Source organism: Solanum tuberosum, unplaced genomic scaffold (genome assembly GCF_000226075.1).
Source record: "Solanum tuberosum cultivar DM 1-3 516 R44 unplaced genomic scaffold, SolTub_3.0 scf00842, whole genome shotgun sequence".
Taxonomy (NCBI): Eukaryota; Viridiplantae; Streptophyta; class Magnoliopsida; order Solanales; family Solanaceae; genus Solanum; species Solanum tuberosum.
This window is the reverse complement of record NW_006239769.1, coordinates 38,573-55,946: the sequence shown is the minus strand read 5'-3', so window position 1 is coordinate 55,946 and position 17,374 is coordinate 38,573. Positions and strand designations below refer to the sequence as shown.

The window sequence follows — 17,374 nt, the reverse complement described above, 5'->3', positions numbered from 1 at the left end:
CTTAATGCAAGTGCAAATGGAAAATGTGACATATAATATGGGACGGAGGGAGTATTGTCAAATTTATTGAAGTATTACATTGAAAATCCAAATAAAGGGTAAAATTGAAAGAATACTCTAAAAATAATTTTAAAAATTGAACAATTAAGTTAATTTGAAAAATGAAAATGCCTCAAAAATTCAATTTAATATGAAATGGATGGAGTATATAATAATAAGTTAATTACATGTAAAAATTTCTTAATGTAATGCCTATTGGCATACTATATTACTAATTCGAATAATTTCGAGCTGAAAATTTAGGTAGCCAATCAGAAATTTCCAAACTTGTACTATGTCTGCTTCACCCGATTAGCGTATATCGATGATGGTCGATGAGTGACTTACCAGAACAGTGGCATTACTGCTGGAGTATTTAACAGCTAGGGGAAAAAATGCAGGCTCTTGTGTCCTCACCAAATAGCTGTTACATCAATTACACAGGAAGACGAAGATTTATACACAATTATCAATATCACACCTCCAAGAATTACCCCTTTTCTTCATCTTCTTCTTCATCACCCACTAGATCACTTCATTTCTCAAGCACCCATTTTCCTTTTCAATCACAAAATCTTATTCTGTATCAAAAACCCATTTCATTAATACCCAGAGGACAGCTTCTGTGTTCAAATTCGTCAACTGCCATTACTACTGATGGTGATGACAACAAGAATAAAAGCTTTGGGGATTGGATCCAAAGCGTTGGGGAAACGATTTCTGTTTTGTTTCCTTTGTGGGTAGCTTTGGGTTGCTTGATTGGGCTGCTTAAACCTAGCTCATACAATTGGGTCAAACCTGAATGGACTGTGATGGGTATTACACTAACGATGCTTGGCATGGGAATGACTCTTACTTTTGATGATCTTCGTGGTGCTTTAGCGATGCCTAAAGAGTTGTTCTGCGGTTTCGTCCTTCAGTACTCGGTATCTTCTCTCATTGTTCAAACAGTAAATTTTTTGTCCTTAGCATAGTGATTTCTTAGGGCCATTAAATGTGAATTGAGACGATTCTCAATGAGAATCAAGAAGTGACAATGGGTAAGGTAAGGAGGTATAGATACCACATAATCCCCACTGAAAGATCTAATTTTGCTATGAATACGGCTTAAATTGAACAGTGGATGATTCATTTCCAGTGTATTGTTTTGATGCATTTCATACTCTATAACTTGTAAGGCAGTATATTACCAAATACCAAATGCAAATCTGATATGAATCATTGCCACCAAGAGCATTTCGTTATGTGAAGACTTATTTAGGTTGAGATCAAGGGTGGAACTAGAAGCCTGGGTACGGGTTCGTCCGAGCCCAGGTACTTTTGATCAAATAGTGTATTTGTATTAGCAAGCTTATTAAATATGTACAAATATTAAGTTTAGAACCCAATTATTAACACTTGAAATCATCGTTATGGACTCACTTGAGATGTATGATAGAGGCTCCGTAGATACCACTCCTTTAGGATGCAAAATGATACTGCCTTGATTTTATGTTACTAAATCTGGGGACTATTTTTCTTGTCTAGACTGCATTTTCTTCCTCTTGAATTTTAGCTCTTTGATTGCAATACAAATATGCGTACCAAGGTAAGGGCAAGGTCTGCATACATACTACCCTCCCCATACCTCACTTGTGGGATTACACTTGCTATGTTGCTGTTGTTGTTGATTGCAACACAAATATATGCTCCCCTGGATCTTGTTTTTTCTTGTTAAACTAATTGTTTGTTCTATTTGTTATCTTCTTTTTTGTACTCAATGAATTATGGACCTGCCCTTTTACTACTCTGTACTTAAATACCAGACTTGGTTCCCCTATAGTATCCGTACCCTTGATGCACGTCTACTCTAATTTAGAAGTTCATTGTTTATTGATCTTCTGACTAGAACTGAAGTTTGATACCATCCAACTCCTTCCTGCTTCATGAGCAAGATGATGAAATGATATGGATGAAGTATGCTGACAACTTGTAAGCCAGTACATAACCAAATACCAAATGCAAATCTGATATGAATTATAGCACTTCGCTGCCAAGAGCATTTCATTTTCTTCCTCTTGGATTTTAGCTCTTTGATTGCGACACAAATATATGCTATTGCACTTCTTGTGATGTCTCTTAGAAAATGTGTTCTTTATCAATTGGACTTGTCCATATTTCTGGTTACCTTGTCGTCAATTAGTCATTTCGTTGTCAATTATGATTACCTGCATTAGATTTGATGTTTATCCCACAAACCTCTAAGAAGATATATGCCCTGCTCAAATTCATTAGCATAGATAAGTTAACACACTGTTTTCTGGTGTAGGTGATGCCTTTATCAGGATATTTTGTTAGTAAGCTATTAAATTTGCCATCCCATTATGCAGCAGGCTTGATATTGGTTGGCTGCTGTCCTGGCGGTATGCTCAACTAAACTCCTTTCCAAGCCTTCTACTTATAGGCATTCACTAAGCGTTTCATGCATTACTCTGCAGGGACGGCAAGTAACATTGTCACTTACATTGCACGGTAGGTTGACATGTTGAAGATTCTGTTATATCATCATATTTATTATTATCCTGTTTTGCTGTTATTTTCATTATTAGACCTACTAGGTGTTGATACTTCATTTTATTGCAGTGGAAATGTGGCGCTTTCAGTTTTGATGACTGCTGCAAGTACCCTATCTGCTGTGGTTGGTAGCTTTTATTTCATTATTTGGTTGATAAATATCTTAGCCAATATAAGACATTTATATCCGTGCATAGTGTGTTGTGTGTTCTATGCATCCCAAGAACAATTGACCGAAAACAGTTTGTTCCTAAAAGAAACTTAGACGAAATAGTTCTTATTGAGAAATGTGTAACCTTTTTACTCTTGAGATGAAAGCTGCTGGACAACAAAGAAATGCGTTGTTGACAGAATAATCGACAAGCAACTAAAAAAAACTTGGAGAGCTTCTTTTTCAAGTTACTTTGAGTTTGGGAATTCTCTTGATTCCAAAAGCATGTAAGCATTGGGAGGAGTTGGTCTATTTTCTCCTAAGAGCAATGCAAGCACAATAAGAATGTCAAAGCAGTCAATTGTTGTCATAGTCAAAGACAAAGCTTCAGCGCTAGTTACAATCATTTAAAAAATTTAATCAACCACTACCATCAGAGTAGTTGTGCAAACAGGTCCAACTAACTTACCTCTAGACTGCAATCAAGGTGCGGGGTTAGAAGGCATAAAACTGAGTATTGAATGGTCGTACAAATGTGTGTAGTCCAGAACATGAAAGTTTTTCTCTATACTCGAGAATAAGAAGATTTACGGTCTTCAATTGTTTTCTTGTAAGTAGTTTTCTTAGATAGTTGATCCGTGTTGAACTATAACAGCAAAATTATTGGTAGGAAAATCCGTCTTTGGGACTCATAAAAAAGACACAAATGGCTATCTTTATATCTAAATGTAATAAACAAAGTATTATATAATCTTGCCAATTAATAGGCCACCAGAGCACTGTTGTCTAAGACTGGCAGGCAGTTCTTTGTTAGTACACTCATATTCGTAAGCAATGTGGAAAAAGTTCCCACACTTCCCTTAATATCATTGCAGATACTCTCATCCTATTTGATGGTGTGAGAGCTCCCTTAAGTTAATTGACCTTTCTGGTTACTCCCTTAAGTTGATTGACCTTTCTGGTTACACATGCAGGTGATGACTCCTTTTCTAACAGAGAAACTTGCAGGGCAATTTGTCGCAGTTGATGCAGCTGGGCTTTTCATGTCCACTTTACAGGTCCATTCCTTCATCTGGTTGTTGGCTTATCAATATTGTAGTTTGTCATAATTAATTAACTATAAACCTCGTCAAAATACAGGTGGTGCTTCTTCCTGTATTAGCTGGTGCATTTCTGAATCAGTATTTCAAAGGCCTTGTCAAATTTGTGTCTCCATTGATGCCACCTATTGCTGTAGCAACTGTTGCAGTTCTTTGTGGAAATGCAATTGCACAGAGTTCTTCCGCAATCCTTATGTCAGGTCAACAGGTTGTCATAGCTACTGCTCTTCTTCATGCGTCTGGCTTCTTCTTTGGCTATGTACTTTCGAGGATGCTTGGAGTTGATGTATCATCCTCAAGGACAATATCTATTGAAGTCGGCATGCAGGTAAATGTATATTTGTTCACTTCCGATCCTCATTATATAACTGAAGAAAATATTCATAAATGTATTGCCAAAATGGCACCTGAAAAACAATTAGGGGAAAGATGACACTTAAATAGTTAGTTAAGCCCCTTGATATATCATGTCTTTTAGTAAGGCTCTGTGTTGTCATTAAATTGTACTTTGTTTGTTGCAGAACTCGGTTCTTGGAGTAGTTCTAGCCACTCAGCACTTTGGTAATCCACTTACTGCAGTACCATGTGCAGTTTCTAGTGTTTGCCACTCGATATTTGGCAGTGCCTTGGCTGGCATATGGAGGCGTTCTATTCCAGATAAAGTGCAGGACTAAGTCACTCTGTTGGCAATCCTATGAGGGTGTGAATCTAAGATTGTAGTTTTTCGCAGTGATCATCAAGCTTGGTAGTCACTAGTCAGTGAATTCGGAGGTCCTTTTCTTTCTTTTTTTTGGAAGTTGATAGTGATGTCTGGCGAATCAGGCATTAACCTATCTGTAGTAAAACCAATTTTACTTTTCTGGTGGTGGCGGTAGTAAAACCTATCGGGAGTCTACTAAACATGTTGATCATTGGCAGGAAATTTATCTGCATTTGATCTCCAATTCCTGTTCAGTAATGATCGTGTTGGATGACTTGTGCTCTCGTATGTTCGTGTCGAGTGAGCAAGAGTAGTCTTGTGTCACAGTATTTAGTTAGCTTGCAACACCTTTATTCTCTCACATTACAAATTGAAACAAACTGAGTTTTTACTTAGAATAGTGATGTTGATCATTTCAACTAGTTTAAATTTTGAGAAACAAAATTGTGTTTTTCAATAGAATCCAGGAAGTCAATCCTAGTCAGGGGGGGATATATTGGGTAAATGATGATGTACGTGAACTCATGGTCGCTCCACAAAACCAAGTATTATATGTACACTATTTTTTAGAATTGACATAATATTATTCAGTGGTACCCACGTTTCAAAAAGGTTGAATGGTTCATCACTTGGTTAGATGTTAAGTTATTTACCTAGAGAAATAAGGATCAATTCAATATCTCAAATCAATGCAGATGTATGCATTTATTTGAGCGGTAAACAATATATTCAGTTGAATTCACAGAACCTGTCGTAGATGAGACTCTTGGACTTTCCTACAAAGCATATTCCATATAGAGCTGTAAATAGAAGGGACCATATGCAAGTCAATAAATATAGAAATCTTGCTTTAGCAGGAAAGAATCCCAGGGAACAGCAAAAGTTCAAGAAAGGGTACAAATTCTGTTAATATATGCCAGAAATAATGTTAGCCTCCGTCACGTCTGTTGACTACAAATTTAACTATTTTTACCGTCATAATTTATGTGAATGTATTTAATTGATAGAAAAACAAACTTTTGAAATTTATGATTTATAACAAGAGTGTCACAAAAATTGAGACGAGTGGACTACATATTTGACAAAACCAGGCCTAAGAGTATCATATAATTATAGAATGAACAAAGCTACTTCTGAAACAGATGTGTGATACAAAATAACTTCATGTGGTCCTCTGCTGAATTTTATCACACCCACACCCCACTGTACATTTGCATATTGCACATGTGTCAACCAATCATACAATCTCTTGAAATTTTAGTGGTGTTTCATATATATATTTATGTTTTATGTCAAAATATTGGGTTCAGTTTCAGTGACAGATCAAGAATTTTCATCTTTTGAGATTTGAACTTGGAATCTCAAGGTGGATTTTGAACCCCCTAAATCACCTAGTTCTAATTTTGTGTTCAAGGGATTCAAAATCTTTATATATATAATATAATTTTTTATTAAGGGAGTTAGATGAGCACTCTCACCCCTAGATACGCCCATATTCAGTTTTTCTTTTTTGTTTTGGTTTCCCACCCGCTGTCTAGAACCCACATTGGAGCTTTGACTAAATTTGAATCACACTCTGCAGGGCCCATTCGGGGGTGACGCTCCCAACAGGATTTTCTCCATACCTAAGGCTCGAACCTGAAACCTCTAGCTAAGGATGAAACACTCTCACACCAGTGCACCACAACCCATGTTGGTCGCCCATATTCAGTTTTTCTTTTTGTTTTGGTTTCCCACCCGCTGTCTAGAACCCACATTGGAGCTTTGACTAAATTTGAATCACACTCTGCTAGGGCCCATTCGGGGGTGACGCTCCCAACAGGATTTTCTCCATACCTAAGGCTCGAACCTGAAACCTCTAGCTAAGGATGAAACACTCTCACACCAGTGCACCACAACCCATGTTGGTCGCCCATATTCAGTTAAATACATTGAAACAGGCTCCATCTATATCTGCTTTGTTTAGTTAGACTGTGTTAAGTAGAAGATACCTTGGAGAAAAATACCAGGATTGAAGTACCACTATATATCAATAATAAGAGTCGCTTTTGTTAGAGGGTGTTCTATCCCAGGTTTTAATATGAAATTTTTTTATGCGAATCAAGATTTAATCGGATTTCAAAACAATTCGAACATTTAAACAAAAAAAAAAAAAAAACTTGCATGGTATATATCTGTCTGTTAAGATGGACCAGGATCACAATAGGACATGTTTGGACCCGGGGGCAGAATCAAGTTAAAATAGGGTTCAATTGATTTCCTAGAATATGTACTGCCTTCCAATGAGACTATACAAAGCAACAAGAAGGTTGGAATATAGCAAATCTGTCTTTAAAGTATAGCTCCGCACCTTATTCATCGTGTAATGACAGGGTTTCTATCGAAAAATTACATTGTTTGAACAGGGTAAAAATGAATTTGTTTGTTTATCTTGAACTTTTAAATCCACACTCTACATAGGTAACTTTGTTTTTTTATGACAAGGGAATTCCATAGCTATTATTTTTTGGGTGCAAAATAAAACCCCCACTCCTATGCAATAGCTCGCAAACCACAGAGGTAACCTGCACTGGGCGACGAGCTCGACCCAGAAGGAAAGCCTCTTCCTTTCGCTGGCAAGAAATTTCAAACTTGAGACCTTCAACATGAAAGTTTCAACCCAAACCACTGGATCATTCGGGTTAAATGTCAAAACAAGTTCAAAAGTAGTGACAAGGAAAAGTTTCACGTATGATAAGCATTTTTACTTTCAATTATAAGATTATGAGTTCAAATCGCCATGAAAACAAAAAGGACGAAAGCTTCCGAGAAAGAGGTAAAAAAAGTAATTGCATTAGACCATAGGTAAAAGTCACAAATATGATATTCTATGAGTTTTTCAAAATCACGTGTATAATTTATTTATTTTCAGTTTCGTTAGGACCTACTGCAACTCATCTCAAACTTTATGTCACATGAGAATTCATTTTTTGAGAAACAAAAGGAGCTTTTAATTCTTGATATTTGTGAGGTGGAATAAACAAATGAAAGTAGACAAATTAAATATAGTACATTAAACTCGTGATTATTTGATATACTTTTCGTCCACTTTTACTTATTCATTTATATTAAAATTCAATATTTATTTTTATTTAATCAATTAAAAAATTAAAATAGATAATATTTTATACATTTCATATGTATAAGAATGATAGATAAGAAATATGAGAATATTGAGATGATGTGTTCAAGTTCATGACGGCTCTGTACGTAAAATGTGTTTCCTTAGTAAGTGATTCAATTCTTCTTTATTTTTGGTTTAAGAAAGTGATTCAATTATGATATAAAATGTACTTTTTTGTTTTAATTTATTTTTCAAATCATATTTTTAAAGTTTCCACATCACATATTTAAAAGAGGAAATTTCGCAAATAGCCACTAAAAATAACTTAATTAGACTTCATAGCTATGGTTTGTTAATTATTATCCGTAGCTACATGTTAGAGGGAGGAGAGACGCGAGCGAAATTAGGAGAGGGAGGAGAGAGGCAAGCAAGAGAGGGCAAAGAGTGGAGAGAGGTGAATTATATTTGTATATCTGTCAGATAATTGTGTGTATATATATATATAACTGGTATACATATGTATTTGTATGTCTGACAAGCGAAATTGGGAGATGGAGGAGAGAGGCGAGCGAGAGAGGGCAGAGAGAAGAGAGACGCACGTAATTATAGCTAAAAAGAGGCTGCAAGTGGTAATTAATTCAAACTAAGCTATGTTAGCTAATTAACTAGTATATGTTTGCTTATCCGCGTAATTTCTCCTATTTAAAACCATATAATTAAGAGACATTTTAATACATTTGACATATCAATCATTTTAGACCATTAGATTTTAAAAAATTATTCACTTACTTAAATTAGGTTGTAGACATTGAAATTTATGAGACTTTACCCGACGTGTTCAATTATAATTGGGATTCTTGAAAACTAGTCTATCATAAACCCTAGTTCATGTCTATATAAACAATATTATATTATATATATACCTATATATGCCTATAGGCTATATCTTATATAAAGGATATTATATATCTTTAAAGAGTATCTCGAATATCTCATAAACTCTTGCGATATTGATAAAGAGATCAAGATATGTCAGACTCTTCTTGATAATCAAATACTTCAAGAAGATCCACAAATCTTTTCATAGAGATCAAATTCAAATCATTATAGTTTGAGAGATACGTCACTAACGGAAAAATCTTAGTAAAGAATCAATGAAGGAATAAAATTGTACTCATATCGTTTTATCAATAATATTCTTATTTCTTCAGATTTTATTCGTGGTTAACTTATATTTCATATATATATATATATATATTAGTTTTCTTTTGGTATAATAATTGACTTAAGAAACAAACAAAATGAGGGAAAGTGCGAAGAACCTGTGTTGTTCAAACTTATTCGTGAATATGACCTTTGCCCCTTTGCCAACCTGCCCAACTCAACTTCTCTTTGTCTCTCCTTTCTCTCTTCACTTATTCCTAAATTACCCCCCATTTCAACTTCTTCCTTTTTTTTGTTACTTTTTGAATTTAAATTATATATAATAACACTCTCAATATTTTTTATATTATCCATATTGTTAACATGATATAACAAATGTTCCTTCCGTTTCAGTTTATATGATGTAGTTTGATTGAGTAAAGTTTAATATATAAAAAAAGACTTAAATTCTGGTTTAAAATAAGTCATAGATTTGTGTGGATAAAATATTTCATTAAGGGTAAAATGAACATTTTATAGTTAAACTGTTATTGAATATAGAAATGTGTTATTCTTTTTTAGACTGATCAAACGAAAAGTGTCATATGATTTATTGGAACAGGAAAAAAAAGTAATTTTACCTTATTTTTATGATACGTGTAGCGTTTTGACGATATAAAAAGTATAAAACATTACACTTGCGATAAAACACAAAGTGTTACATTATCATTTATTAGGACTGAAATAATTAATTAAGTGTCATTAGATGGAAAAATTAAAGTTATTGAAAGATATTTGGAGGAAAAATGAAAGTTACAAAGGATTTAAATGACAAACAAAAGTTACTAAAGTATGCCTTTCTCTAAAAAGTTAAATAGCTCTTGCCTACGTACATTACATACATTAGCTTACAAAAAATATTTATTTGGTCCCATGTTAATGTCCCCATCAAATAGCCATCAGTACTCTTAGATGGTAAATATAATATTCCTTCTAGTTCGATATAAATAAATCATTCAAAATTTAAAAATGTATTAACTTATTTTTCTAGAATTATTTTTTATTTAATATGATTTCAACTATTTTTAAATCTCATTAAGAAGAATTTGGAAAGACTTAAAAGAGTAATAAAGACAAGTTGTCTTTTAATTATTGTCTTTAAATATGGAATGTATCATATCTTAATAATTCTTTTATATTGATTAGAGGAAAATAGTATTTCCAACCAAGCACCGTTAGAAAGTACTTTTTCATCTTTGGCAAAAATAAATAAAATAAAACTACTTAATTATAAAACGTTAGTAGTAATTTCAAAAAATTCAAAAACAAATTTCGTTGATTACATTTTTAAAACTAATTTATTGTTATATATCCTTGTAATTACATAAGGGCAGTCATGGAAGTTCCTATCATTTTTGTCAGGTTATGCTCTTCCCATATCTACAATAATTTATGTCCTCTTCTTGTTATTATTAATTGTTTCAAATTATATATCCCCTCCTAACTCCAAAAAATATCAGTGCATATGTTCTCTTCATTCTTTTTTATCTCCATATCCTAAACCCATAAAAGAAAAAAAAACTAGCACAAAAAAAACAATTAATGGCTAGTCATCATGAACTTGAACTATCAAATAATTATAGTGATCCAAGTGATGATGATATGGACGAGGACGAGGACGAGGAAGAGCAAGATAACATAGAAGATGAGGAACAAGAAGATGATAATTCTAATGACTACAACATTTGTAGTGGTCGTAGTCGAAGAGGAGGACTAACAGACTTTTTCTCGTGGAAAGTCATAGACCCTAGAGCGCCTTGGGTTCAAGAATGGAATAGAGTATTTTTATTAGTATGCGCCACGGGGCTATTTGTGGATCCTCTCTTTTTCTACGCCCTTTCTATAAGCGAGACTTGCATGTGCCTTTTTATCGACGGTTGGTTCGCGGTAACGGTCACGGTTCTTCGATGCATGACCGATGCGATGCATTTATGGAACATGTGGATACAATTCAAGATGCATAAATTACGTCCTTACGATGGAAAAATGGATGAAAATCTAATTAGTAGTAGTAGTCGAGGTTCTCGACTACATCAAGACCAAAGTTTTCGATGTTTTGTGGCCTTACGATACTTGAAATCCAAGAAGGGTTTCTTTTTCGATCTCTTTGTCATCCTTCCTTTACCTCAGGTGCGTTTGTTGAATATATTTTATCTAATAGGTTAAATTTTTAGATGTTGATCGATGAAGTATAAGCTAAACACAAAGAATCAAAGAAAATATAAACCTAGATGCTTCTTTTGTGGTATATGTACAATATATTGTGATGATAAATGGTGATGCATGTTTTGTATTTTAGTATGAAATATTGTTAGTAAAAGAAGACAAAGGCATGCATGTCATGGCCGTTGGTTCTTATGCACGCCGTGATAACTTTGCATTACGGTTCGATCGAATTCAATAATTTTTTATTAAAAATATTATATTATTTTTAAGACATCCATTAAATATTACTATAAATTTATTACTAGCTATTAGAACCTCGAGTTATTACTTTTAGGATCCCATAACTTAAAACGATTAGAATCACAAAATCATAAACTTCAGATTCTGATTCCATGCATCTCGTCTTGTTTTCGTAGAGAAAGAGGAACTCAAACAAATTTGTACGATAATATAATGAGGAGTAGTCTACGTACGGATATCTCCCAAGTCTATTTTTTAAATTTTCTTCTATATGTAGCTTCTGAGTCACCAATAGCCCCTTTGGATTAGATGTTTAAAAGTAGATTATAAACATCAAGTGTTCAAAAATGGTTTTAGGTACTAAATTAGTTTTATAAATAAGCAATTACTATATATATTTGGATAGAAGTAGTGAAATTGATAAAAAAGAATTGATAAACATTTAACAAATAGTATTCAATATATTTTAAAAAAAAACCCTACTCCTATAATCTATTTATAACTAAAAAAAAAGGGGGGCCCTCTCAAATTTTTGACACTTGTCCTTTTTTTTTTTTTTTAATATTATAGAATCAACACTATATAATGAACAGATAAAAGGATGATTTTCAGACTTTATATTTCATATTTTAAAAATATATATATGTATGGACAAAAACGGATATGCCAAACTCGAATTTGTGATCGTGATATGTATAAAATGTATCTTGAAGCCGCAAGATTTTAGTTGATACTGCTAGAAATAAAGATTTTCTCACCGTAAATTAGTAGAAAATTTGTGTTATAAAACATAATGTATTAATTTATATTTCACCGAATCAGCTAGAAAAATGCATAGCGTTAAAAACAAACTCTCATTGATATACTGGAAAGCTTCCTCATAATTACTATTTTTTCTTTTCACATTGATTCAATCAAATCGTCACTGAACATTTTTCAATGAGAAAATAGTGATATTTTAGTTGTGCGAACACCAACATTATTAGGAGTCGTTTGGTGTGAGGTATAAGGTATAATAATCCAGGGATAAAATGCATGATTATTTTCTCCTACGTTTGGTTGAAGATACTCCCTCTGTCCCTAATTACTTGTCCACTTTTGAATTGACACACCTATTAAGAAAACAATTATTGACATAGTGAGTTTACCATTTTACCCCTATTAATTATGAAGTGAATGGATTAAAAATTTAAGATTTTCAAGAAATTCTACCTTTTTCAAAGTAATTAATTGAGGGTATAATAGGTAAAATTATTTTGTCTTTTCTTGATTTGTCAAAATGGACAAGTAATTAGGGACAACTATAAAAGGAAAAGTGGACAAGTAATTATGGATAGATGAAGTATTATATTAGACAATCCTGGAATATTAATCCCACTATTTATATTTTAGTGATGAGTTAAGTTATATATCTCATATACATGATAGAATAACTTATCTTAGGATAATTTATTCCAAAATATTCAATTAATAATTAATTACGAGATAATTCCGAACCAAGCGATCAAAATAAAATTACCTCATTAATTAATAGGACTATCCATATTTTTGACATGTACATTCAGTAGCTTAGTAAATAATATTTATTAATTTTAGAAGTTTGAGGGAATTATTAATTAATAATTTGATATTATTTTGTTGCAGATAGTAATGTGGGTAGGGATTCCAGGTTTACTGGAGAAAGGATATATAACAACAGTGATGACAGTATTATTAATAATGTTTCTGTTTCAATATCTGCCCAAAATTTATCACTCAGTTTGCCTACTAAGACGCATGCAGAATCTCTCTGGATACATTTTTGGTACCGTTTGGTGGGGAATTGCTCTTAACTTGATTGCTTATTTTGTTGCCTCTCACGTAAGTATTCACTATTTTCATATTCAATTCGTTCATTTTTATTTGTTCAGTATTTTAAAAAATAGATTTTTATTTTTAGTTATCATTTTTAACATATCAAAAAAAGATAATTAATATTTTCTTGTTTTATTATTAGACATAATACATATACATGTTCTTTAATTTGTTCTCATTTGATATTTATATCTTTCGATTTTGGGTGTGCACAATAGATACTTAAACTTGTATTAAGTTGAATGAGTAGATACACACAAGTTTCCTACATGACAATTTGTATGAGACGCCATGTGTTTACTTGTTCAACTTTATACAAGTTTTAAGTAACTAATATTGTGCATATCCAAAGTTGAAGGACAGACATAAATGTTAATTAAAGTCAAGTTAAAAGACACGTTTATGTGTCATACCGAATTGTTACACTCTAAAATATGAGCATATATACAGGCAGTGGGAGCATGTTGGTACTTGCTAGGAATCCAAAGGGCAGCAAAATGTTTGAAACAACAGTGCAGAGTTACAAATGTTTGTAGCCTAAGAATGTTGGCATGTGAAGAGCAAATATTTTATGGAACAAGTAGTTTGGTGAAGCATAAAAGTAGAGTCATATGGGGTGAGACCAAAATTGCAAGATCAACATGTCTAGCCTCTGAACACAATTTTGGTTATGGAGTTTATAAATGGACTGTTCAACTTGTCACAAATGAGAATCGTTTCGAGAAAATATTATTTCCCATCTTCTGGGGTCTCATGACTCTCAGGTACGTACGTACATATTTTACTTTATCTCTTTAATTTAAAAGGTGACCCATATTCACTTCTTGAAAACATGGATTAGCTATATTATTTATCGGTAATTCCTAGCTAATTCATCGCTAAATAGCTTCTGGCTAATTGAATTTTTATATAATCTGTTTCTAATTTATAGCTAAATGAGATTAACCTGAAATTTTTGCTATTTAGCTACGAAAAAAATCTGTCGCTAATTTCTTATTTTCGTGTAGTGTGTCTTGTCTAACTACATAATAAGATACTGTTTTTATACTATTTGATTGAGTGATATAAGAGAGAATTTTAGTAAGAAATGAAAGATCATTAATAACTTCCTTCTGTTCATATTATGTGTCTTTTTGAGATTTTTGTACAACTTTTAAAAATGAATATTTAGTAGCCTTTAATTAGTCATAGGAGTATTTGTGTTTGATTTCTCTTTTAAACGTCTTACTTAATTATAACCATTAAAGCAAATTCAGAGGCGGATGTAGCATTGTCATGAAACCATTTTTATCTTTGAACTTAATATTTTCAATGCGAAATAAATAGTAGTAGGTTGGAAGTCTGAACCCATAAAAAAAAATTACTTGTCACTTTAGTATAAAATAACAAATCAGAATATTGTATTTAATTATATGATAATTTTTCGTGCAGTACATTTGGCAATTTGGAGAGCACAACAGATTGGTTGGAGGATGTATTCATAATCATTGTTCTCACTACTGGTCTTCTTCTTGTCACTATGTTGATTGGTAATATCAAGGTAACCTTCCTAAACATGAGTCTCAATAGTTGTTAAATTTTCTTGACTTATTCGTGTATTTATAGTTTGAATTTTTTTAGTGTAAATTCTGACTCTGTTATTGTCAACATTGACAATAGAGAACATGCAATGTTATTAGGGGTTGTTTGATTGCTGATTATAGTTATGTACGTAAGGATTGGTTTAGGTATGACCTAGTTATTCCATCTTCTATATATCCTGCATAAAATAAAATACATAAATTGACTCAGAACTTGTACTACATGTTTTATTTGTGTAGAATTATAGAACGATGGACAAATATCGTACGTATTATGTTGAATTGTATACCAAGTGCATACGTAAACAATTCACTTCCTAACCAGCAACCAAACAATGTAATGGTGTTGTATATGTTATGGTCATATAATAGTAATTATAATAATGTTGTGGTGAAGGTATTCTTGCATGCAACAACATCAAAGAAACAAGCAATGCAACTAAAAATGAGAAATGTAGAATGGTGGATGAGGAGAAGAAGGTTGCCTCAAGGATTCAAGCAAAGGGTCAGAAATTATGAAAGGCATAGATTTGCAGCAACAAGAGGAGTTGATGAATATGAGATGATAAGCAACCTTCCTGAGGGACTTAGAAGAGACATCAAATATCATCTTTGTTTGGACTTGGTTAGACAGGTAAACGTTTTCTTATTTTCCATTTTAGTCTGTTTAAAAAAAATACTATTTTTTCTGTCCCAATTTATATGACTTACTTTTCGTTTTAGTTAGTTCCAAAAAGAATGACACATTTCTATATTAAGTAATAATTTAATTTTAAAATATTCATTTTACCCTTAATGAAATGATTTATAGCCACACAAATATCTATCACTTATTTAGACCACAAGTTTCAAAAGTCTTTCTTTCTTAAACTTCATGCCAAGTCAAACTAACTCAATGAGATGGAGGGAGTATCTTTTTACATTAATTCTAACTTCTTGGAAAAGGGCATTTTTCACTCATTTAGTAACTATAGGGGAATTTTTGGACCAAAGTATTGACTGCAAGGACATTTTTGAACCAAAATATTGACGGTAATGACATTTTTGAGTCAAACTATAAACGGGGGACATTTGTTCATTTCACATAGTTTAAAGACATTTTTGGCCCTTTCCCCTAAAATTTATAATTTTGTTTTACTTGCTAAATGTTATGTCAAATTAAAATTGGACAAACAAGTTAAAATGGAATGAGGATTAAAACTTGGGAACAAGTTATCCCAGGATTAATTATCCTGGGATAACTTATCCCACCATGTATAAGTTATCCCAAACATGGTAACCAAACAAGACACTAATTTTTTTATCTCACGACTATTTATTCTTGTCCTTCACACCAAATAACCCCTAAAGTACTACTTGTACAAGTACGTACCCTTTTCTAGAATTTGATTGGTTAGTGTATTCTTAGTTTAAATGGACTGAATAACACAATGGGCCTAAAATGTGGGATTGATGGTCATTCAATTTTGATTTTATTTTATTCAATTATCTTTTGTAACGAAAAATCGTTCGATTTTATTATAATATTTACGGAATTTATTAAATTATTTTTTGTAGTAAAACAGTCACACATAGGATATGTTGTTGTTGAATTGTTGGGATTTTTAAGCGAAGTTTGAATAGAAACAGCATCCTAACTTTCTCTGATATTTGAGCAAAGTTATGTTATTTTTGTTACAAAAAAATAGTCTAGCAACTTTGGTGAAATAAAATAAAAACTGAGTGGTCGTTTACGCAATCAACTGAGCTTATCTGGGCTAGAATCATTCATATGTAATTGCCCAAACTAATTATTTTTTGCACATATTTATTCAGGTTCCTTTGTTTCAACATATGGATAATTTGGTCCTGGAGAACATATGTGATCGCGTCAAGTCCTTGATTTTCACAAAGGGGGAAACCGTAAGTTTAAATGTCATGTAAACATTCATATTCCTAGTACAAGTTGCTTGTGAAAGGTGACAAATATTTTGTAGAATTAGTCAACGTGCCTACAATCTGATCCAGACACCACAATTTTTTTTCTTTTTTCTGAAAGATAACAAGAGAAGGTGATCCAGTTCAGAGAATGTTGTTCATAGTGAGAGGCCATCTCCAAAGCAGTCAAGAACTTCGAGATGGTGTCGAAAGCTGTTGCATGCTAGGCCCTGGAAACTTCAGCGGCGACGAACTTCTCTCATGGTAAGTTTACAAGTGATTTAAAATATTACGGAGAGTAGTTATTCGTGTTTGGCTAATTACTTTGAAAAACGGGTCTAGTAAACTAAGATGGTAGTGTACACAAGGTTAATTCACTCTAAGATTGATGGTCCCATCTGTGTATGACATCGAAATAATCACTATAATAAAATGATGACACCTCAAAAAGTTGGGTAAACAGGCTTTTGTATATTTTGACATGTTTCAAGCCTAAGGGTGTGTTTGGTATGAAGGAAAATGTTTTCCATGGAAAATGTTTTCCTAGAAAATGTTTTCCTGGAAAACAAGTTGATTTTTGACTTATTTTCTCATGTTTGGTTGGTGAGTAGAAAATATTTTCCGAAAAAGATTTTTAGTGTTTGATTTATGAATGAAAAAATATTTTTGAGAAATATCTTTTATTTTTACTAGAGTAGAAAATAATTTTTGAAATTGAAAATATGTTTTAGAAACAAACTTAAATTTTTTTTGGGGGTGGGGGGTGGA

The 17,374-nt window shown here is 32.6% G+C and overlaps 2 protein-coding genes across 2 annotated transcripts in view; both read left to right on the top strand.

The window, feature by feature from the left end:
• Positions 1-288: 288 nt before the first annotated feature.
• Positions 289-4,938, top strand: LOC102593673 (probable sodium/metabolite cotransporter BASS1, chloroplastic). Its single transcript, XM_006367591.2, has 7 exons — positions 289-965; positions 2,348-2,441; positions 2,517-2,550; positions 2,662-2,716; positions 3,718-3,801; positions 3,884-4,171; positions 4,365-4,938. Exons 1-7 carry the CDS (start codon positions 435-437, stop codon positions 4,515-4,517), a joined length of 1,239 nt encoding a protein of 412 aa, XP_006367653.1. The 5' UTR covers positions 289-434; the 3' UTR covers positions 4,518-4,938.
• A 5,355-nt stretch (positions 4,939-10,293) lies between these two features.
• The window catches only part of LOC102593350 (cyclic nucleotide-gated ion channel 4-like), a 10,103-nt gene continuing 3,022 nt past the window's right edge, over positions 10,294-17,374 (top strand). Inside the window, exons 1-7 of the mRNA XM_006367590.2 lie at positions 10,294-10,979; positions 12,900-13,115; positions 13,560-13,873; positions 14,541-14,649; positions 15,087-15,323; positions 16,505-16,591; positions 16,728-16,870. Of these exons, the coding sequence (XP_006367652.1) occupies positions 10,392-10,979; positions 12,900-13,115; positions 13,560-13,873; positions 14,541-14,649; positions 15,087-15,323; positions 16,505-16,591; positions 16,728-16,870 (1,694 nt within the window). The 5' untranslated portion in view covers positions 10,294-10,391. The remainder of the gene's footprint in view (positions 10,980-12,899; positions 13,116-13,559; positions 13,874-14,540; positions 14,650-15,086; positions 15,324-16,504; positions 16,592-16,727; positions 16,871-17,374) is intronic.

What these genes read in the sequence shown, in the direction of transcription:
- LOC102593673 (XM_006367591.2), top strand. Translation starts at nt 435, where the DNA reads ATGCAGGCTCTTGTGTCCTCACCAAATAGCTGTTACATCAATTACACA. An exon ending in GTTTCGTCCTTCAGTACTCG is followed by an intron (nt 966 to 2,347) that starts GTATCTTCTCTC and finishes TTTCTGGTGTAG; the next exon opens with GTGATGCCTTTATCAGGATA. An exon ending in CTATTGAAGTCGGCATGCAG is followed by an intron (nt 4,172 to 4,364) that starts GTAAATGTATAT and finishes TGTTTGTTGCAG; the next exon opens with AACTCGGTTCTTGGAGTAGT.